Below are 24,086 nucleotides of genomic sequence, written 5' to 3'. Positions count from 1 at the left end.
TATTGTATAGTAACAGTATTATTTCAGTAACTCCCTCTGTCAATTTCTACTCAGTGTGTATGAATATTAATGTTGTGATCTTCTTACAGAGCCTTAATCCTGCTGGGACAAATACACCAGTCTTAATCCTGAATCTCCTCCCACACCACAGCGTAGCAGATTTACTTAACGCATCTGATCATATTTACAGTAGTGCTAAAATGGCCAGAAAGTATATGCCAGCTTTATTGATAGTGTTCTCCAAATCCTGTCAAACGAAGGAAAACAGCACTATGATCTTTAACGAAGTTCTAAGTTTGGGGATCACAGTTAAAGCATCTGAGGTGATTTGAGCGTAGCGGAATCATTTATAAAAAATAATTAATTAAGGCCCAGGTCAGTTAAGGATGCTTAACCCAGTAGAACAGCAGTCCTGATTTCCCCCCCCCCCCATTTCATCTAATAATGCTCTCCCCACCTCTTCCACTTCACTTGGTCTCTTCCTCCACCCTACCCCCCCCCCCCCTCTCTATCTCTCCCTGTCTCTGTCTGTATGATTATGTAACACTGCAGTTCTGCAGACCTGCTGATGTGACAGATCCACACACACACACACACACACACACACCCCCATGCCCAGTGATCAACCAGATCATGCTGTGCTCTCAGTAATGGCTGTACTCGCTTCTGACATTGATTACTGCCCGAATATATCATTGAATTCTGATGTAATGTCCCTGGAACTGAGCCAAAGTGTTTCTCATCTAATTTTGTACTTTTTAATTTCTATTGTTTTTTTCCCCCCATCATGTCTCTGTGTCATTGGATGTCATGCAGGGGCAGAAGGGAAAGGACAGAAGCGCAAACAGGGAGAGGGAGCTGGGCTGCGCCATGCGACCTCGCCAGCTGTTGCTGTATGCTGGTGAGAGAAAGCGAGAGGGAGGTGAGGGGCAGGATCAGGGGAGAATAAGGGATGGGAGGGGTCTGGAGCTCGCCTGCACACAATGTGACTGGTGACAATCCCTCGTTCTGCAGAGGGAGAGAGGGAAGCAGCAGAGGATGAACACAGACACACACACACACACACACACACACACACACACACACACACACACACACCTCCTGATTCAGCGGAACAGATTTATTCGTCACCTCTCTCCCTGCAGCCTCACGCAGCGAGCCTGCTGCAAAACACAAGACAATCCCAAACCCCGCAGCACCTGCCCCGTCCCTCATCCCACCCGTCTGTCTGAGTGGATTAACGGCTCTGTTACAACTCGGAACTGCGTGCTCACTGGCGTCCACTGCAGCTGACAGAGACGGAGGGGTTGTTGTGGGGAGGGGGGGCAGACACGACAGGCTGGAAACCCACCAAAGGGATGAGCGACGAGCGAGAATGATGGGAGAACTAAAAGGCGGCGTTGAGGAAGGGCCGATGGAGAAGCTGCGGGACAAATAGATGAACAATCACAGCTCTAGTCTATCCTGTATCTCTAACCTCTCTTAGGACACCCCCCCTCCTCCTCCTCCACCTCCTCCTCTTGCAGGGACATGTTCATCATTATGGGATAGATGCTAAGGTCTTCCCGTTGCCATGGATACCAGCACGCGAAAATTCACAGTGCGGAGATGGTTTTCTATCTACTTGAAGAACAAGGCGGCGAGGAACAAGAACAACACTGGATTCTGTCAGCTGGAGGTTAGTCATTGCAAACTTCTGTCGACTAGAGATGAGTGCACGTGGAAGTGGGGTTATATCACAGACACATACACGCCAAAAAGTAATCCAAAACAGCAAGCGTCTCATATCATAGTGGATGAGGGTGTGTGTGTGTGTGTGTGTGTGTGTGTGTGTGTGTGTGTGTGTGTGTGTGTGTGTGTGTGTGTGTGTGTGTGTGTGTGTGTGTGTGTGTGTGTGTGTGTGTGTGTGTGTGTGTGTGTGTGTGTGTGTGTGTGTGTGAAGACTGCGTACTCATGGGAATGGGTGTGGAAGGAAGGAATGCCAGTGTTTTTGGATTTCTGTGGACAAGGAGCTGTTCTGGAGTCATTGCAGAGTTCTTACAGCTGTTGCTCAGCTTGTCAGTCAAGAAGTCAAAAAACAGAAGGCACACACACACACACACCCACACGCACACACACACACACACAAAGGGGTGGGGGGTGTAAGGAAAATACAGATTCGAACAAGCAAACAAGCAGCAGGGCAGGTTGACAGATGAATGCATGCAGACAGATTGATTCAGTGGAAGGCTGCAGAGGAGGTTTATTTATAGCCCAAACAAACCAGCGAGGCAGGGAGGGGGGCAGCACATATACCTGCACGTCTGGGATATAAATAGAAAAGAAACTCCCCTCCCCTCCTCCGTTCTTTGTTGTTGTGACTTGGTGCTGATGAATCAGCTTGACGGGCTATCTACCTGTGTGAGTGCTTGTTTCTCTGGCTGGCAAATGTCTGTCTGCTTGTGTTTGTCTACCTGTTTGACTGACCGTCCGTCTCTGTAAAACAAGATGCTATGATGCTGCACACGTGGATGTTCTCTTCTCAGTGCCCTCCCCTTCACAGGAAGGTCTGAGATCAGGGTCAGCATCATATAAGCTTTCCTGATGTTGGTGTTGGGGTCTTGAACCTGTTTCTCTCTGGTTGATGGATCCTGCTGCCATCTCTAAAGACTAAAGCAGCAATTAATCCTTTCAGGCAAATGTCTATTCCTCTACTCTCCATGGGTTTAAACTTTCCTGCAGTTACACCTCAAGCCACATCCCAATCGGTGACGTTACAGCAGGCGATGGCTGCTGACAAACTACAGAACATTACTGTAATGCTCCATTCAGCAAGCTAAATTAAACTCAAACCCAAACTAGAGACCATCCTGTGACGGAATCACTCCAACCACGACGCCCCTCAACATGTTGACATTCCAACCCATGAGATTAGTTCTAAGCTGGTCATTCCGCACTGATGTGTATGAGATTCATATATGACTTGTATGCTGGCTAACAGTGAATGATCAAGTCAAGTCAAGTCTTTTGATATTCATGTAAACTGTTATACGGAACAATATGCCAGAATAATAAGTATAATAATTAAAAACCCTTGTAAATAGTGTTTATTTTTTGTGGACATGTGACCTTAGCCAGTACTGGTCAGCAGGTATTACCAGGCCACAGACTAATATGAGGCCAACTGTTCTCTTAAAGAGATTTTTAGGGCTGGAACAGGTTACCAATAAATATCAAACAGATCTAGAATAGAGCCTCGTTCAAGAAGTCACTAAAAGAAATCCTGTGTAATTCAGCTCAGATGTGATTGCCTTTTTTATTTTTATTATTCAATTAAATTTGATTTGTATAGCACCAAATCACAGCACAGTTCCCACAATGAGAAAGCATTTGTCGACCGGGGAGAGAAAAACCTTTTAACAGGAAGAAACCTCGAGCAGAACCGGCCATCTGCCTCGACCGGCTGGGGTGAGAGGAGATAAACTGGGAAGAGAGGAGAGGGGGGAGAAAGAGGGACAGACAGAAGAGAGAGACCAGGAACAGTTGTATAACCTTTGCTCTAGGCAATGTCAGTTGGTCCTCATAATGACAATAATAATACTGACACTTGTAATGATGTTAATAATAATAACAACAATAATTTAATAAGAATAAGAATACTTGTTATTATTATTATAAATTGAATGCTGTATTACTTTTTAGTCCACTATTATGGCATGATTTCAAACATGGTCATTGACTTTATTTTATTTTTTGGTGTGACCAATTGTATGGTTTGAAATTGTTTAGTTTTTACTTCATGTTTTTAAGGTGGACCCCAGGAAAACTAGCTTTGCTTTAAAACTATTTCGGGATCCTAATAAATAAACATAAACACATTCGGCCCAAGTGTCCTCAGTAGTTGTTACTTTATCCTTGCTACATGCATGTTCATTTTCATGCCATCATGCACAGCTGCGGTGGCAAAATCTGTCCACAGACAGACTGACAGACAGAAAATATCATCTGCCAAATGACTTCAAACTGCCTCAGTGATAGTTTATGCCATAGAAGTGTGTCTCCAGGACAACATTTTGGTAAATGTTGTTTACTTTAGTAAATATGTAATATCTAATTTACATAATGTAATCACTATAAATTGATATAGTTTCTCAATATAATTCAAGCGTCAGATTTGAAGTTAAGTGAAACAGTCATGTGCAAACTGAATCAAGGCAAGTGTAAAATTATAACAGAAAGTCTTTTGGCATCACTGATTTTGAAGTGAGGCGTGGATCTGCACTGTTGCTAAGTTGTCATGTCAGCATATTGATATTCTTTCAGCTTGGTCTCCTCCCCTGTTTCACTGAGCATGCATGTCTGGTTCTGCTTAGTTCTGTGCTTCCTTTAGGATCTAGACTCCCGTATAAGGAATTGCCATTGTAGAAGCAGAATGTGTCCTGATTGTAAGCAATGTGAACAATATCTTGTTGAAAGTAAACATAATCATGCTGGCGCCGATGTGTCCTTGCTGTGACCAGTATGATGTTGAAGCTATCTAGTACGTTGACACACTTCCGCGTGTGGACAATCTAACATGTGACACCTCAGGCTTCGTAGACAGTGGGAACAAAAAGAACTGTACACCCATATGCACTTTGACTCATCGCCGTGTTGTACTGTGAACAGTATACTGAAATAAATGGCTCCCGTTGGAACGGCATATCGGCCTCCTCGACTCAACTTTCTGAAGCATGAAGATTCTAACACCATCAGAGGGAGATCATTTCCTTGATGTGTGTTACAGCCTGGATGCTCTGACTCATTACTCTTAGATTTTTGGATTCTTAGATTGAAAGTAGGGACCAATGTGTTCAGATGGTTCATTCTTGAATATCTTTCACTCACCACCTTGATGCTTGGCTTGATTTTTTCCCCCCACTTCCTCAGTTTTTCTCTGTTGTTTCTTGATTTTTTTTGTGACCATTCTGTCTTATGTATGTATCATACAAACTGTGACCTCTTCCCTCTGTCCTTTAGGATGACAGCATACTGAAAGAGATTGACATCAGCCACCATGTCAAGGAGGGCTGTGAGAAAGCAGACCCTTCTCAGTTCCAGCTGCTCAAAGTGCTGGGGCAGGGCTCCTATGGGAAGGTACAGGATACACACTGTGACCCACTGAGACCTAAATACCTCAAACCACATCTCATCACAATGCCAGGACAGGGCTTTGACTGAAGGTCATGAGATCAGTGCCGACACCACTAGACAAATAAGTAACCCACCAGGCCCAAAGCTGCCTGCTGCCTGCAGGCTTTCTCTAGGAAGTATATAACAAATCAGGATTGTCTGTGAGGTGTGACTACAACAGTTTCACTAGTGAATTAAAGTGTATTACTGACATGGTTTCCTCTATTAGCACCGACTGATCCACATTGATGCTAATGTAATGCCCCCTTGTGTTTTGATTTTTAACTCATGCTTCTATCAATGGTTATTTGAAATAGTCTGTGTCAGAGAGCTGGATGATGACAGTGATGGGTGATGGTGATGATTCCCCAGGTGTTTCTGGTGAGAAAGATCAGAGGAGTGGACAGAGGACAGCTGTATGCCATGAAGGTCCTGAAGAAAGCCACGCTGAAAGGTAAAAATGAAACGCTCAAGTGGGAGACGCAGTCATTGAAAGTGAAGTTTGTACTCCTAATGCCAGGTTCAAATATGACGTCTGTTTATTATAATAGTATTTATATTGTGGATGGAGGTGCGTCTGTTCTTTGGCTGGGATTTTGCTACTTCACTTGTTTTTGTCATGTTTGTAGTGTCTCGTAAGCCAACGCGGGCCTGTGCACATTTTGGAGCATGACACTTTGAAAAGTGAAAAAAAATACATGAACAAAAATAATCTTTATTCACGCCTGTAGCATGAGACGCATTGCACTGTGAAAACAGCCTTGTTCCTTATTGTGCTCTGAGTGGTAATTTGTTAAGAGACATATCATCTCAGAGCGACCCACATTCAACAGGATTATAGGTAAAAGAGGTTAGTTTGTACTTTTGATTCAGTGTTGAATAGGATTATTGTAAACGAGGATATGCTGTAAAATCAGGTTGAGATGGCATGTGCAGATTCAGTGTCTTTGCAGAAGCCTTAATCCTCTTAACCTGCACCCCCAGAATTTAAATAGTTATGGTCTCACCCTGTCAAGGAGACAGATGCTGCAGTCCCTTGTGGTTTTGTTCACTGCAGAATAGACCTGCAACACTGGGATGGGTTGAATTCCATTACACTTTTCAATTAAGTTAATGCAGTTTCATCCTACGTAAAACATACACATGGTATTAGAGGCTCGCCACATTTAATCCACATTAGGAAAAAAGGAACTGGATGCAACAGTGTTAAACAGATTTTGCTCTCCCCACTCTCTGCTGTTTAGTTCGTGATCGTGTGCGGTCCAAGATGGAAAGAGACATTCTGGCAGAAGTGAACCATCCATTTATAGTTAAACTGCACTATGGTAAGTCTGACGGTCGGATGGTTTGCAGTGCATGGTACTGATATGAATATCGGTCTCTCTGAAATAGTGTATCCCCATTGTAGAGGCTGGATGTTGTGATATCATTTCATTTCACAGCAAACAAACACAATTTTGGGAGTTGGATGTGAACTGAGCAACCATCTCTCTTTACATTCACATCAGATATCTGTGCAAACTGAATTGATGACTGCTGAAAAACACCACTGAAGCGTTTGGACCTGTCACATTGTCTCATTAGTTATTATTACACATATAACAGGGTAGGGGGATGGGATACATTCATGGGATATTCCACAGAATATTACACATTTGAATATGTGAAATTTTGTTATTATGCTGATTTTGTCCAACACCTGAGCTCTACTGAGGTTTAATGTGTGTGTGTGTGTGTGTGTGTGTGTGTGTGTATATAGCCTTCCAGACAGAAGGGAAGCTCTATCTGATCCTAGACTTCCTTCGAGGAGGAGACCTTTTCACTCGTCTGTCAAAGGAGGTAGGTAGATCTCCACTTATTTTTCCCGGTCCGTCATATAACACTCATGCAGAATATACCCTGCCATCACTCCTCTTGTCAATAGCTGTGTTGATGATATTACCTTCATGCTGATGCATTAGCTGGTCAGTAAACAAAGACCACACAAGTGGTCAACAACAAATTGTTTTCTGTTGAACTGTAGCTGTTCCAGCCTTAGCTGGCATCATCATATTATCAAATCGTTGCTGCCTTTTAAACAATATTTTTTTTTCTTCCTGATTTGTGATCTGTTTCACCAGTTTGTATCCAGTTGATTCTTCTAGTCTGTGTTTGTACCAAATATCCACATCTTTATTTGTTGTAGGTGATGTTTACAGAAGAGGATGTGAAGTTTTACCTTGCAGAGTTGGCCCTAGCCTTGGACCACCTACACAGTTTGGGCATCATCTACAGGGACCTCAAACCTGAGAAGTAAGTAAGGCTCCCTGCTGTGTATCCATTGGTTTTACACAATTATCTTAAAAAGCAGATTATAATTCTCATTTCACCCGACAGTATTCTTCTGGACGAAGAGGGACATATTAAGATAACTGGTCAGTGCATCCAACTGCAAACTATCTTTATTTTGTTTTGTTATTCTGTCTTCATGTGTCTGTTTTTAATTACATTGTTCCGCCTTTCACTCTGTCTCTCAGACTTTGGATTGAGTAAGGAAGCCATCGACAATGATAAAAGAGCATATTCCTTCTGTGGTACAATAGAGTACATGGCTCCAGAGGTTGTCAACAGGAGGGGACATACACAAAGTGCTGACTGGTGGTCGTTCGGGGTGCTTATGGTAATTTTCTAAACTTGACTGCTGATATCAAGATTTGTATATGTTTTGTGTGCTGTGGAGCCTGCTGTCAAAAACAGCAGATGTGAATATACTCTATCACATCTTAGATAATGTGCTGGTGTACTGGTTTCTTCTGAAAGAAAAGCTGCTTGATTACCATATCTGGTCGATAGGTCTCATCACTTTCGGTAATCATACATCTGCTTGATTCTTCGTTTTTTGTTTGGCTGGTGGCTTATTTTACATATACCGAAGAGTAGAAGTAAATCAGGGCACCAGGAAAAGGCGTCACCCCTATATGGCATATATATTTTTAACAACAAAAATAGTCTTAAACATGTCTAAATACTGCCTCTACACTGTACCGGTCTTTAAAAACTGAAGACAATAGTTTAAGGAGCAGATGTATAAAATTGTAAGAGCTATTTGTGGAAAAATCCATAAATATGATTTTCATTTAATTCAAAATGTTGTACTATAATCTCTGAGTCAGGCAATAATATTAAAAATGGTATTGGCGTGTCAGCATTGGGGACAGATTTGTTGCCACCCATAAAAGTAATCTGGCTGTTTTATGTGCTCCATTAATCCTAAACGCGACAATTTTCCTATTTTTTGTGTCTTAATTTTATTTAGGTTGATATTGTACGGTATTTTTTTTTACATACAGTATATGTCTATAGCTGATAATATCTGATCATGAAATATGTCATTTAGTTACATTACATTAATTTAGCAGACGCTTTTGCCCAAAGCAACTAACAAAAAGTGCATTCAACCATGAAAATGTTACCCAAAGAGTGCAAGAATCATGTGAGTACATAAAATGTATCAAATAGAATTTGAGTTCGATAGTTGTTCTCTTTTTTCAGTTTGTAGAAAGTGTAATTGGATTATTTGTAAATGCATGATCTACATCTAGAACTGCTATTACCCCAACATAATATTTCTCATTAGTCATCATTCTTTGGAAAACTTACGTGTGTTCTAACAATTGTTATTATCTGTTTTCCAGTTTGAGATGTTGACTGGGTCATTACCTTTCCAAGGAAAAGATCGTAAGGAAACAATGGCGCTTATTCTAAAGTAAGGCTGAATTAAACTGTTACCATTATTCAAGTCCTTTTAATAATTATAATAATGTTCTTAGTTTCCTCATACGCAGAATGTGCATTTTGGCCACGCTTAAATTATCTAAAATCTGCTTCCTCTTTCCCTCTGCAGCTGCTTATCTATGTTTCACATTCTGTCTCACAATATTCTAAATAGAAATTAAATTCTCATTTAAGGTTCATTCAAGATGAGCTGCTCATATGAACATTCACATATCAATTGTAGAATAATCCGCTATTGTTGATTGAACACAGTTAGAAAATGATCACTCTGAAAACATATTACAGCATTGTCAAACATCTGCGAGTGCATAAACCTGCTTCTTTTGTCGTCTGTTCAGGGCCAAGCTGGGGATGCCACAGTTCCTTAGTCTGGAGGTGCAGAGTTTGTTAAGAGCACTTTTCAAGAGGAACCCTGCTAATCGTCTAGGTAATTTACACAGAAACCGTTCTTACATGGAGCTACGCAAAATGCAAGAGACAGTGAGGCTGCACATGATAGCAGCAACACAGAATAATAATGCTATACAACCTCATCCTTGTGTGGAAAAACAAACGGCAAATCAGGCCCGATCATAGAAAACAACCATGTTATTTTGTCTGTTGAGAATGTCATTCATCCAGTTATCCACTAGGGTGTTGAATCAGGAACAACTGGACTTGGTTGTAGTTTCACCTCTCGTCCGAGAGGCTTCTTCAGTTGAGGTGAACTGAAGAAGTCTTTGGCAAAATAAATGGATAGACAAAAGGGTGCCTTACTTACTACTCCTTCTCATCGAAGAGGCTTCTTGAGTTCAGAACTGAAAAAGCCTCTTGGACGAGAGGTGAAATGTCCTCAAAAAACTACAACCAAGTCCATTTGCTCCTGATTCAACGCCCGAATCAGATTATCAAGATGTTACTTAAACAATGGAAAAACTGAAGTGACGCCACGACTCTCACAGCTGCCCGTCTTCCTATAATGTGCCCGTCATGTTAAGCAATACATTTGTGTCGCACATGACTCACTGTTTTCATCAGCTCTGTATGTTGATTTAGATTATTATTAATAGGCATTTTTTCCCACACAGATGTCATCAATCACACAATTTTCTGAATCTGCCTCTTGTCTGTGTGCCTAACAGGTGCGGGACCAGACGGAGTGGAAGAAATAAAAAGACATCCCTTCTTCGCATCGATAGACTGGAATGTAAGCGAAATTTATATTAATTTATGAAACGTCTTCCCTCTACCTAATTTCAAGCCGTCCAGCCCTATTATTTTTTTGCACATGCTTTTTACAATGGTACTGTTAACTTGTGACCAAAGGGTCTGGATGTAAATATCCCACCCTGCTACCAACAACCGCAGCCTGGTTGCTATAGTTGTTGTGTCGTGACATCCAAATCCTGCAGGTGTTCATCGACTTTCTCAAGAGATGCCGACAATCATGAATCATTAAACATCCTCAGTAAGAGACTTTGCTCAGGTCAAAAATCCCTAACTTCCCTTCATGGGTGTCTTGCTCAATTTTGTTGTAACGAATCCTCTTATCTGTAATAGCCTTTCTCACAGAAGGTGTGTGTGTGCAAAAGCTTTGACTGCAAACATTACCTCTATTATCATAATCTAACCTTGACATCCACCCGACGTGCGCTGCTTAAAAAGGATAATTCTTCCTGCTATAAGCACTCCTGCCCAAAAGCTTCTCTTTAAGAACCCCGTCACACGTCCCTGAATCATGGTCACACTGTTGCGCCCATTCTGTCTCTATCAGAGATGTTGAGAGGGCTTGTGAGTCTTGTTTATCCACAGTTGTGAGAGGTGCTGCTCTCATTTCTAACAAAATCCACTATTATCTGCTTTACATGTGCACTAATCTCTGCCCTCACCACTTGCTCTCGCATTAGTCCTCACTGTTGCTGTTACTACCTACTCGCCTCCTGCCAAACACAACATTTTCCTATTTACAGATGGCGTCGCTGGCTTGATGTGACAAGCCATCAGTAAGAGGCTTACGCTGTCCCCCACACTACGCTAATTAAATCACTGTGCAGCATCAGGCATAATGAAACCTCTCTGCTTCATTATCAACATCATCAGCATAATCTTGTTGGACTTTTTCTCCTTTGACTCTCCAATCTCTCCTTAACATTTGGATCTTTGAGGAATTCCTGTCATGAAGCTGACAAATGCAGACGCCTCATCCTCTCAGCAGCTCGGTATCACGGAATGCGTCAATTGCAATTCAAGTAGCCAACATGAGTGTGCATTAGTTTTAACTGTGTCACAATAAATAGAGCTTTAGCAATCTGTTTTTCCCCCAATGCTGCTGGTGGCCTCTGCTTGTTATTTTATGTTAACAACTGGCACTGCAAAGGTGACACCTGCAGGCCATAGGTAGTAATACACTTGCTTATATAAAAAGGAAATATCTGAATTCTCAGAGTACTTGAATTATATGAGTTGCTCAAGCACCACTTTACATATGATATAATATGCGTTGTTTACTTTTCATTATCTAAATTGGCCAAACTTTATTTTCCAGTCTAGTTTGAATATTCACATTCTTTATTTTATTTTCCACTATTCTATTTTCTTCTATTGTTTGACCCTCTCGTTTAATTTCAACATCAGGGTGTGTGATGTTTCCAGAAACATTATCGACAGAGATTTAACGGTGGGGATGTTGTCTTGTGGACTCGCACCGACTGTTGCTGTTGTTGTTTTCTGTAGAAGTTGTACAAGAGGGAAATGAGGCCTCCTTTCAAACCAACTGTCGGAAGACCTGAAGACACTTTTCACTTTGACCCTGAGTTCACCTCCAGAACACCAACTGGTAACAAGAACACAAACAAACACACTCACTGGTAGATTGTATATATTGATGAGTATGCATACAATTCATACATGAAACTAATGAAGCGTATCAAGGGGCCTGAATTAGAAACAATATGATTTCCAATTTTTAATTAGTAATAAGAGAAGACTACTGTGTTATTGTTTGTACGATTGTCTATTTGCATATTCCAGATTCTCCAGGCCTCCCTCCCAGTGCAAACACACACCAGCTGTTTCGTGGTTTCAGTTTTGTTGCGACTAATCAAAACCAGGAGCCCAGTGTTGCCCCAGTGGCCACTTCTCGTCAGGAGGTGAAAAACATGGACCCCATAGCACAGGTAATGTGTCTTTAAGAAAACAGCTCATGTCCTGACTCTGACTCACACACTGAACAAATTAATGATGTGAATAAATTACTGAATTAAAGACTTTTTTATGACTTAGCTGGCACATAAACAGACTAAATAATTAAGAGACTGTCTATTTAATGATGATGACCTTTCTAAACGTCAGCCTCACAGATGACTCTCAGCAATTTAACTCACACACCTGATTATGTGTACGACTCTGACATATGCATGATGTATAATGGTAAAGATATTGTTTGGAGTGCGCGTGTGTCTGATTATCTGTGTTCCCCGTAGCATCTCCGTGGTGACGTGGCCTTCAGTGATGTTTATGAGCTGAAAGAAGAAGTCGGACAGACTGCGACATCTGTCTGCAGAAGATGTCTGCACAGAGTTACTGCTGTGGAGTATTCAGTGAAGGTAGTGGACACTTACACTTAAACACAGTGTGCAGATGCCCTCTTAGCTTTTCACTCTAATTTCGGAAAATTGGAGTTTGCTGTTCTCATATGAAGGATGAAGCAGGAAATTGTTAGGGTCAGACGCGTTCACAACAGCAGGAACATCTGGAACATTCAGGCCTGTCTGGGTCCAGCGCCCACTGGCTCTGAAGGATTTTCCTTCTGTATTCTAACATGGTCTCCCATGGGTACACAGGAGAAATTTTGCAAGGGTGCAGGCACCGAATTTTCCGGAATATGTCTTGAGTAACATTTGCAGATATTTGCGTTCTCACATACAGCCCCTCTGGAAAAGTTCAGGAAAAATCTCTGGACCTCAGTGCATGTCTGAAAGCAGCTATATACTAATTAGTTTCATTATACAATACATCACTGGCCAGAGAAAATTATGTATCTTCAACTATGGGGATTTTCAGAAAAAGTGAAGAATTAACTTTTTTTTACTTCTAAAGCTAAATGGAATAATTTAAAACCCATTAGATTATGAACCATTTTCGTTTTCAAAAAAGTGTGAACAATGTTAAAATGTCTTAGCTCATGCATAGTTGACTATCTGGAAATTGATGAAAATTTCAAATTTCATGAAATTTAAATTAAAAAACAAATCACAAATAAAATGTCATGTCTGGATGGATGATTCATTATAGGATGCACTTTTTGAATGAAACCAGCCAAACAACCTTCTTTGTTCATCCTAAACAGTCTGTTTAGAGATGAACAAGTTGCAATTGTGTGTATATTAGATATTTCTCATGTCTGGGTTTTTTATTTTTTCAGATTATTGACAGAGCGAAGAAAGATCCATCAGAAGAGATTGAGATTCTGTTGAGATATGGACAGCATCCAAATATTATTACCCTGAAGGATGTAAGTGTAACACACCCACCCCTCACATATAAGATAACTCTATGTTGTCATTTAAAAATGAAAACTCAGTGAAAAAAAGTCTGATTAGAATCAGAATATTCCTTCCATCTTCATAACAGCCTGCTATTTTGTGTGCTTCTCCCTCCTGTGTGTGCATTTCCACCTGTAGGTGTTTGATGATGGCCAGCGTGCGTTCCTGGTTCAGGATTTACTGAGAGGCAACGAGCTGCTGGACAGAGTTCTGACGGTGCCAAATTTTACAGAGAGAGATGCCTCAGACATCGTCTGCACACTGGCCAAGACTGTGGAATATTTACACTCACTGGGGGTAAGACGGACTCAGAGGCAAAAAAGATATTCACTGAATTCCTTAACATCGTTAAACTTGAATGGTTATACCCACTTGCTTAAAGTGTCTCTGTTTGGTTTGGAAGATTCAGCAGCAGCGAAAGTCATCACATGATCATGTGTATGTTTATGTCTTTCCCTTTTTTCAGGTTGTGCATCGAGACCTGAAGCCCAGTAACATCCGCTATTCTGATGACAGCGGGCGCCCACAATGCATCAGGATTTGTGATTTTGGATTTGCCAAACAGCTCAGAGCTGAAAATGGCCTGTTGATGACGCCCTGTTACACAGCTACGTTCATGGCCCCTGAGGTATGTCAGTAATCCCAATCATAACAAGTGTCTAATATCTCACCAACACTTAGCCATTAAGCAAATACATTTAAGTACTCATCTCACGATGCATGCTTTTTAAATATTTGTGTGTGTGCAGGTTCTGAGGAAGCAGGGTTATGATGCAGCCTGTGATATCTGGAGCCTGGGGATCCTGCTTTACACCATGATAGCTGGGTCAGTTTAACGTTTTAAAGAATTTCTAATCTATACCACTAACTGACTGTAGCCATGCAGTTCACCATTTAAGAGCCACAGCATGTAATGTTGCTGTTTTCTTCAAATGCTCCTCCTTCCACTTTAAATAGCATATGTTCTGTACAAGCTCTGTTGTGGAGGCTTCTTCTAATTATCTTCTCTTCAGTGGGTTTTTATTTTTTACATTGTACATTTGAGAAGGCTCTCAATGGACGACTGCACTCTGAAAATGTTTTGTTCGTGTTGGTCAGTTTCAGCCCGTTTGCCAGCAGTCCCGAGGACACAGCAGAGGAAATTCTTGCACAAATCGGCAGCGGGAAATTCGTTATCACAGGAGGGAACTGGGACCTGGTGTCCGATGCTGCCAAGGTTAAAGTTTAACATTCTCTTTGGCGATGGATACAATGGTTCTGTTGCTGATGTCATAGGACTGTCACTGTGCAAATATACTAATACCACCTGTGTGTGTGTGTCTGAATGCTGTTTTTGACAGGACATTGTGATCAAGATGCTCCATGTGGACCCTCACCAGCGCCTGACTGCTCCGCAGGTACTGTTAGTCCATAATATGCCCCTTAGTACCCCTTATAAGGCAAAAGGCCCACATTGGTTATTTATTGAAATATCAGAAAATCATCATCACTGTGATACTTTTCAGGTTCTTCGTCACCCCTGGATTGTAGAAAGAGACCAGCTCTCTGACAGAGCTCTGACCAGACAGGATTCAGTCACTGTCAAGGTAGGACCCTGTGTTAATTTGTGTGTTTGTATGTGCCTCCGTATTGTGGCAGATGTTGATGCCGATTACCAGTGAAATTGCCATATTAATCTCTGCAGTAATATCTTATTGATAAAAAAATATTAGTATAAATTGGAATATTTGAGACTGAAAACAGTTAAGTGAAGCACAATCCAGTGATGCTGCCTGTTAATTCTGCCTCTATCTTTACCTACTTTGACAGATTGTAGATGAGCATTGAGATGATTTGTACTGGAAAGTTGTATGTTCATGTCGTCACATAACTTTTTAGAATTTATAAATATTTTCAAAATATATTTTTATCTATAGTTACATATGAAAACATTGAGAGCAGAGACTGATGGCCGATTTTTAAAAGAAATCCTCTTATCCTAACTTTTCCACTGACTGATTGTTAAAAGTTTGTAATGTCTGCAGTGATATGGAGAGCGTGCAACCCATAAATATAACCAGTTTACGGCAGTTCATATTAGCATCACTAAAATGTAGTGTGATATATTTTGTAGATGTGTTTATCTAAGTGTCCATGAGGTGGCGCTGTCTGCCACTTAATGCAGGACTGCTAACAACAACACAGACTTTTTTTTTATTCTTTATTAGAAAAAGAACAGGGACAGTATACAATGTTAGTATACAAAAAAAAAACAACCCCCCAAAAAGTAGAAAATATTTGTTACATTACACACAAATATTTAGAAGGTTTCAAGGTTTTAAAAGCCTTTTTGTTATTAGATTTATATTATATATAGTTTTATAAGAACAATACAGTCGTTTAGTCATTCAGAGCAATATATATGATAGAATGTATTCTGTTTGTTTCTCTTTGTTCCACCAGGGGGCGCTGTCAGCCACTTACTCTGCCCTGAGACGCTGTGCTCCCTCTCCGGTCCTGGAGCCGGTTCAGTCCTCCAGCCTGGCTCAGCGGAGAGGGATGAAGAAACTGGAGAGTCCAAAAGTTAGTTCAGACCCTAAAGAGAAGGAGTAGTTGAAAAAGCAAACAGGTAGGCCCATAAAATTAAAGAAGACGTTCTCTCATTTTGAAAAGCACAAACCTTGTTACAACATGCTTGTAGGCCTGAAACCTGAATGTAGAAGATCAAGTAAACCAGGAGATCCACTTATTTAAAATACATACAAGAGCAGAGTTACTCCAAGCTTTTGGATCTAAATAAACCTCACCCCCTATGCCCAATTACTATAACTAGCCCTCAGGATAAGGTTCAGTCTTAAATATGATACTGTGTGATCTAACATCCCTCACATGCATTTGCACAGAGGACTTGATTCTAAAACTGATCAAATTTCCAGGGATCAGACTGATTTGATTTGTAGCTGATATTTATTAGCACACAAAGACATTCACTTATTTCGGGTCACACACGTCAATAAACACAATTAGCGCTTCAATGCAATGTACACAGATGCTCTGTTACCTGCCTTGAACCAGATCTATAGTAGCTGATGCTACTGAAAATGGAACAAATGAGTCTTGCCACCAAAATCAGAAAAAGCCAAACAACAATACGGCAAGTAGTCGGTCTACTTTAGTTTCCATATTTAGCACGTACACATGTATGTCACCATGAGTTCATGGACAGTTAAACAATAACAGTCTTCCATAGTCATGACTCAAAAATGTATTTTAACGATGCAGTGACACTGACATATTGTTCCAATCAGTTTTATGAAATCTACAGTTATGCATGTTACAAAGTGTTAATAACCTTCCAAAGGGAGTTGCCATTGAAGTCTTACTGTTCATAATATGCTCAGTAATTTAACAGTATGTATTGTTGTCTTCCATAAATACAGCCTTTGCCTCTTGTAAAAATGTATTGTTAAATGTTTTACAACTGCTTTTCCTAGACCAGATGGAAGAATTTAAGTATGAAAGCATTAATGCATAGTTTGTTGTGTTTTTCCCATGACGTATTCAAAAAAGTTGTTTGGCTTAAGAGTGGTCATGAAATCGGAGAGCATCCTATGGCTCTCTCGTAATGTTGCACTCATAGAAAAACTCTTCAGCTTTTACTACTTTGTATTATTGAATCAGCATTCTGTGAGATAGTTCATCATTCTGTGTGCGTGTGCGCTCAAGTGTTTCCTGTAGCTGCCAGTAGGCCTCTGTTTGCTGTTATTTGTCTGAAAGCCAAACTGTTTGAAAACCACTGTGTCAGAGGTCTGTATAAGCTGTCTATTGCTGCTGCCCCAAATGTAGCTAATAAGTTGTACAATCACAAATACGAGGTAAGACTCAACAGCGTGCGCTGCAGATGTGAGCTGCACACTTGTGTGTTGTACAGTAGCTGTGTTGTTCAGTTTACCAGTAGGGATGTAGATTATGATGCTCCACAATTAATTCTATTACTTACTGGACAGAGGTAGAACAAAATACATTGTGTGTAACCAATAAGCACTGTAGCAACAATACGTTCATTCTGAACATTTTTTTACTGATACACAAACTGTATGTGTTGTGTTGCACTACACAACTGTGAGAGGTGGAGCCCAGACTGATGCAACAATGAGTATGGAGATACAGCTGTAGATATTGCGTTGTACAACCATACGGTCAAGGTCAAGCTGTAAATATTGTATTGTTTACTAATTTAGGTTGTACATACAGCTGTGCAAAGGGAAAATTGTGTACATATATATATATATATATATTATTAGTGCTGCACAAGTATCAGCATCAAGCAGTAATACTGTAGATATATTGAGATTGTACATACAGTGTTATAATGTGAAGTGCATTCATTGCTCAGAGTGTAAATACTGTCTATACCTGGCCAATCATTGAAATAACTGGCTGGAATGCCAAAGTTTTACAAATAAAGGAAAAAGGACAGAAATGGCAGTGAAAAGAGTAAAAGTGTTTTTCTTTTAAATATATGTCATTACTTATACATATTTATGTGTGCGTGCGTGTGTGAGTGAGTGAGAGTAAGAGGTCAGAACACAGTATACGGAGGTATAAACACAAATAAGGAAGTCTGGCTGAATGGTCATGACTCTGAAAATCAAACCTTTTTTCTGTGCAGAGACTGACATTTCCCTTATGAATATCCAAGTTAGAATAAATTCTGATGCTATTTAAATTCATATCACTTTATATTACAGTATCGTTGCCTATGAGTAAAGATGGGACCTACAGTATCTGTGTTGTGTTATTAAATGTCACCATATGTCTTAATTTCAGCCCAATATTCTCCAAGAATTTTATTAACAATTAGTAAAAACACACATAATTACAATTTGTTATGAGATTGTGGTAATGACCCAATGCTCATGGACTTAAAGCTTTTTAGCTGAAGCTTTTTCAGGACTGCAATACCCATTTCTATCCTACTTTATATTTTTTATAATTTAACCACCTCTGTTTACTTGTTGGTGGTTTAAGATATTGTTTTAAAAAAGCATATATAAAATCATAAGGGATAAGGCACAATTAAGAGCGCGTCACAAAATTTATTAAGCACTGACCAGTCGGTGCATTATCATGTCAGTATAATTTTACATTCAGTGCATTGGGTCATACCTAAAAGAAACTGTTCCCTATTATGAACAGATTTATTTCATCGGGAGTCGAGAAAGAAAGATGTTCCACCTGCAACACTAAACCTGTATCTATCAAGTAAATCTATTATTAGAAATTAAAGAAGAATGCAGTATTTTTTTTTACGTTTTTATCATTTGCTTTTTCTTTTATCAGTGTTGAATGTAAAGCAGTTTAGTCGCTGAGAGTTGAGTTGATCTATGACAGTGTGGCAGCGGACGCTTGTTAAAGCCACTAGATGGCAGCCAATCACAGCCTATTTTCTCACTCTCTCTCCTTGTCTTCCCAGGAGTTGTGCCTTTAGAGCCATAATCTCTGGAGAGAGTGAAAAAAGAAGAAGGGGTGAAAACTCTTTAATTTATATCAACCACCAGCCTCACACTCTGTTCCATAAAAGCTTTTAGCAGGTGCTGAGCTGATGTGTCAGGTGGGTGTGGCAGGCTCATCAGCCCTGACATTTAAGTGCAGTAGAGCTCAGAGCAAAAGGGATTGTAGGATATGAGTAGATACAGATGACAAGCCCCCCTGCAAAGATGATTGCAGTGGAGTGACAAGAGGAGACCAAACAACAGATAGAGGAAGGAGAACATGTCAGGAGGGGACAGATGAAAGGCAAAAGAAAGAAAAAGAGCTTCGAGAAACAATAACTAAACCCAACAATTAGAGCTTTGTCAGAATTTGCATTATCTTTCATAAAGCGATACATTCAAAATGTATTTCAAAAATTGATTTTCTCATTTTATCACAACTTCGAGTTATTTCAAATATCAATGAATCAATTAACCTTGCTTTGACATACAATCAAACAAACATACAATCAAACAAAGACAAATTGAGTTTAATGAAAATCATGAGCAGGAAACCTGGTTGGCGCCTGGTCACCATGATACCCACGGTTCAGGTCATAGTAACAAATCCACAACATACAAAATACTGGAGGTTACCACAAACATGACAATAAGACTAATCAGAAGATGTTTATTAACTGAGGACTGTTAAACTTTTACAACATTTGCACACAACATTGATTGGAAATGTTATTGAATCTATCGTGCGATTACAGATGAAAACAATGTAAGTGGCAATTTTATTACCCTGCGAGTGGCAATGGCGCATAGATGGATTTCCTCCAAACTTGGTAGCAATATTACTTGGGAGGGCAACTCCAGATGATTAACTTAATCAGTCAAGTGGACGGACGGAGGCGACGGACACGTGCACACTGCAGCACGGTAGTGCAGAGCAGGGCCAGTGTTAAGTTGAGGTCTGCCTGCATGCTGCAGCAGTTTCAATTAATAACCTAGACTGTGGCGACCCGCCACAGTTTCATAATGAGCCTAACGTAGAGCTGTGTACAGCGCTCTCTGCCCTGCTGTCGCTCTCTCCCTCCCTCTTTTGCTCTCTTTCTCTGCACTGGTGTCCCGTTTTGACTAAACGATGGATGTGTGCAAACAAAAGTGAAAGACTTTAAAGTGGATGTTAAATTCAAACTGCAGCAGTGTGTTGTGAAGCTGTGTCTGTTTGTCGTCTTTTCTCTTCAGTCACACAGCAGAGGTCTGAAGACAAGCGACATACACACTCTGACAAGGAGGGAGATCCCACCACCTATGGCACTGGGTGTGTATACACACACACACACACACACACACACACCCTCGGACACCCTGTGGCACTGCAGCTAGACCTGCCACTCGGACGTTCACCAAATCAGACGGACAAATCTCTAACAGACGGCTCCTGACACAGAGATTATCACCGTGACAGGAGAAGTGTGTGCAGCTGTGGGGGGGGAACTCTTTGTACATTCACACATTTGGCTCCTCTCTCTCACCATACAGGCGTCGGAGTCAAAGTCAGTCAAGTTACTTCAGTCTATATAACCTGTGTGTGTGTGTTTCTTAAGCGAGCTTTACCGCTTCCTAAACACACTGTAACTGTGACTGATATTTCTTATTCATGAAAGTTGGATAAATTCCACATCCACATTCCACTTCCTTTATTAAGCCACATTATTGATTCATAACCACAAAATATTTGACCAAAAATGCCACCAAGATTCGTTCTATGTGCATTAAGGTACCAAGCAGCCGCTGTGGATGAACTGGTTGATAGTTTGCTATTTCCTGACACAGTTTTAATCAAGCTACAAATTGCCCCCATAATGGCAATATAATCATGTCATCCAAACACAAATATACTCACTAGTCAAAGGTGCCAGTGGAGGATAAAGTAAAGCTCTGCAGAAAGTCAATTAATCTTTTCAGTGGTCCCCCTTCCCTCCGCCCTGCTTAAAAGCTTCATTTACCTCCTATGGTGAAAGGATAGAAACACCATTAGTGAGATGATGGCAGGACTGGAAAGGGGAAAGGAGAATCTCACAGTTGGATGAGCTGAAACAGTGTAGGCCGCCATCTCCTCAAAAAGTGCATGTGCGTGAAAAAGGCGAGAGCATCTTCTGCATGCGTGAGCTCAATTAGGTTGTATCTTGATTATCAAAGGTAGTGGTGTACAACTTTTAAGGCGGAAGTCTGCCTCAAATCCTGGGGACGGCAGAGGGTGGGCTGACCCGCAGACTGAAGCAAGAGTTGGGCAGACAATGGTGGAGATGAGGGGCTGAGAGGCTTTTTGCTGCAGAGGAGCCACGCAAGGCAAACATTAAGGGATAAGACCCCAACCATTATTTCCATATCTAAGCTGTGTGTGTGTGTGTGTGTGTGTGTCACGCGGGAACCCAGCTGGATACATGATACTCATGTGTGTTTACGTGCACACATTTAGGTGTGTGAAATGCCAGTGAGCATATACGTTCTGCTTCACTGAGCTTGGCTGGCTACTGGAGCACAATTGGGGTTCTTCCTGTGTGAAAGAGGTCAAAACACACACACACACACACACACACCCACACACACACAAATAAGGAAGTTTGGCTGAATACTCATGAATCTGATAATCAAACAGTATTTAAATTAGCAAGTTTCGCCTCCTATGCAGAGAACGAAAATTGGCATATGAATGTCCAAATGGAATAGGTCGAACTATGGCTGTTATTCATATCACGTATACTGTATTTAGAGTGTTGTTGCATTAGTGTGTATATTTCTTTACATTTTTAAATTAAAACTGGTGAACTCAGGTGGCTTGAGAGTTATAAAAGTCAAGGCGCAATATGCTCTTTCCTCTCACGGCTCATTTTAAATAATATAATTAAACTATATAATTAAAAATAAAAGGTCTAATCTCAGGGCAGCAGGGTTTCACATGGGTTAATAAAGTTGCTGCTAGAAGAGGGTCGAGTTGAAGTGATAGACAGAGAGAGGACAGAAACACCCAGGGCTGAGGACATGAAGGGGTAACTTCAGGCGGGAGGCCCAGGCTCCATCTTCTTAATTACAAGGAGCTTCCAGTGTTGACCCTGAGGACAAATACAAGCAAATAACATGCATGTCGTTCGATATGTGCTCCATTACATGCTTCGTGCAGCTTAGACTCCTTCGGGGGATAACTCCTTCTAGGCTGGCTCAAAAGGCAAACGCATCACTTAGGAGACTGCAAACAGAACCAATCAGTATATGCTCTGCTTTATGTGAATAAACGTGTTCCTCTACATGTCCTGCCGTGACAATGTGTGTATGGCTCGATGCCAGTTTGCCAGTTTGCGCTCGTCCAGTGTGTAAACAAATGTTTTGTCCCAGTTAACTAGGTCCCAGTCGGACCACACCTATTTGGCTTTGGTCCGCTGAGGCTGGTGTGCATGTGTTTGTGTTGCAGCAATACATACGCAGGCATGTGTGCGCATTGTAAATGTGGCAGCCGGGGGGATAGCATGCTGCTGCTGCTGCTGCTGACACTGGGCCTGTCTGCCTGGTGTGCCCCTTTCTGCACCAGTAAAGCTGGCACTGCCTCCTGCCTCTGCCCAGCCGATTCACAGCGCGCCAGCTGGGCGCTACCAGGAGAGGCCCTGCAGAGAGAGGACGCAGGTCAGCCGTGACTGAGGGACAGGGGGAGAGAGGGAGAGACAGAGCGAGAGCGAGAGTTGTGGAGTTAAATAACAAGGTTTAGATACAAAGGATGCAAGTTATTAATGGACTGATTTAAAAAAAAAAAATTAATTGAAAAGAGAAATAAATCTCTCATCGAAATGCAGACAAAACCCCACACTAGTTCTGATTTTCACAGCAACATCAGGATCCGTCGCTATAGGACCAGGAGCAGTCCGGTTATTTTTTACATTACGCCCATGTTTTACATTAGCCTACTTTACAGTAGTAGATTAGCTGTAGTGTTGTACAGCAATGCATTGCAAATGTAATAGCAGGTTTAAATTACTAAGGATTTACAACAGTAAAATAGCCACATTTGTTATCCATAATGAAATTGTGTAATGTCCTCGGCAGTGACTTAATACATTTTTTTGCTCAAGAATTTTAACGACTTTTCCCTAAATATTAAAATAATTATTAATTAAATAAAAACATTTTGTTGAAACTACAATACATAAAGTGTAGATGTACAATACTTGTACAGCTACTATTAACGTGTGTGTGTGTGTGTGTGTGTGTGTGTGTGTGTGTGTGGTTAAACTGGGTAAATGGGCAGCACTTCGTATAAATTGTGCAGAAATTGCTGGTAGGAATGTCTTGTGCTCTTGGCAAATAACTATTCCAATTCTATGACTCAATTAGACCTGTTTCATGTCACCTCTCCTGTTTGCATATTTGCCATCTCCTTGCAGCCGGCAAACGAGGTGGAACAAATGAAGAGTTGTCTTTTCAACAGCTACTTTCCCTAAAGGACTCACAAAGATATATAAAATGATATCTTTCAAAGTTAACCTGTAAAGGAATTATAAGAGCAGTTGCTCCATTCTGGCATTTTCAAATAGTTAAAAAAAAAATCTGAAAAGTAAAGTAAAGCACATGAGCTCATTTGATACCGGTGAACACCTCAAGAGTTTTTTTCTTGGCTTGCTAACCCATGTGTAAATAACACTTTGTGCGATGTACAGTGATTAGGGGAATTAGAGACCTGCTAAGGGATATTACAATGTGTGCTCCGTCGGGATTGAGCACTGCAATGTACAATGTCAGACATCGACACTGGGCTGTGTGACTTCTTCACACGATGAGACATGCACACTGCTCCTCAGAGGCACAAAGTCATTTAGTTTTTGTTTTTTTTAATTTTAATAACTTTTCAGTAAGGTTGGGTTTCTCTGTAGGACCTAACAGTTTTACCTTGAGATAATGTAAGGTGTGATTTGGCAATTGACTTGAATTGAACTGAATTATTGTTTTTACATCAGTATATTGTAACAGTGGTCTTGTTTCCAATAATCAATTAATCACTTAATCAGGAGAGCGTGATTCCACTTTCGTGAGAGAAAGCCAGTGTAAGGCCCTTTGTGCTTCAAAGAGTTTTAACAAACAGGGCAAGATACAGTTGGACCACACAAATGATGAATCACTTTCAGAA

At 40.8% G+C, this 24,086-nt stretch overlaps 1 protein-coding gene across 2 annotated transcripts; it reads left to right on the top strand.

Moving 5' to 3' along the window:
• Positions 1 to 564: 564 nt before the first annotated feature.
• LOC118302770 (ribosomal protein S6 kinase alpha-2-like) lies at positions 565 to 17,922 on the top strand. Of its 2 annotated transcripts, none has more exons than XM_035629197.2 (23): positions 565 to 901; positions 1,527 to 1,678; positions 4,999 to 5,115; positions 5,524 to 5,605; positions 6,396 to 6,476; positions 6,911 to 6,990; positions 7,337 to 7,443; positions 7,528 to 7,565; positions 7,668 to 7,810; positions 8,826 to 8,896; positions 9,264 to 9,352; positions 10,047 to 10,111; positions 11,638 to 11,740; positions 11,935 to 12,080; positions 12,387 to 12,509; positions 13,328 to 13,417; positions 13,587 to 13,745; positions 13,915 to 14,076; positions 14,198 to 14,274; positions 14,547 to 14,664; positions 14,789 to 14,845; positions 14,954 to 15,034; positions 15,891 to 17,922. In XM_035629197.2, the coding sequence occupies exons 2-23, from the start codon at positions 1,574 to 1,576 to the stop codon at positions 16,038 to 16,040; spliced, it is 2,244 nt and encodes a 747-aa protein (XP_035485090.2). In that variant the 5' UTR covers positions 565 to 901; positions 1,527 to 1,573; the 3' UTR covers positions 16,041 to 17,922. The 2 variants fall into 2 exon arrangements, with proteins under 2 accessions (XP_035485090.2, XP_035485089.2); XM_035629196.2 differs by having other exon boundaries at positions 1,146 to 1,678.
• Positions 17,923 to 24,086: the final 6,164 nt, after the last annotated feature.

This window comes from Scophthalmus maximus, chromosome 4 (genome assembly GCF_022379125.1).
Source record: "Scophthalmus maximus strain ysfricsl-2021 chromosome 4, ASM2237912v1, whole genome shotgun sequence".
Classification (NCBI taxonomy): Eukaryota; Metazoa; Chordata; class Actinopteri; order Pleuronectiformes; family Scophthalmidae; genus Scophthalmus; species Scophthalmus maximus.
Note: the sequence above shows the minus strand (reverse complement) of the source record. Positions and strands in the feature narration are given on the sequence as shown.

Coding starts and splice junctions, on each gene's coding strand:
- LOC118302770 (XM_035629197.2), top strand. CDS start 1,574: ATGGATACCAGCACGCGAAAATTCACAGTGCGGAGATGGTTTTCTATC. Junction 11,741..11,934: donor CACCTCCAGAACACCAACTG/GTAACAAGAACA, acceptor TGCATATTCCAG/ATTCTCCAGGCCTCCCTCCC. Junction 12,510..13,327: donor CTGTGGAGTATTCAGTGAAG/GTAGTGGACACT, acceptor TTATTTTTTCAG/ATTATTGACAGAGCGAAGAA.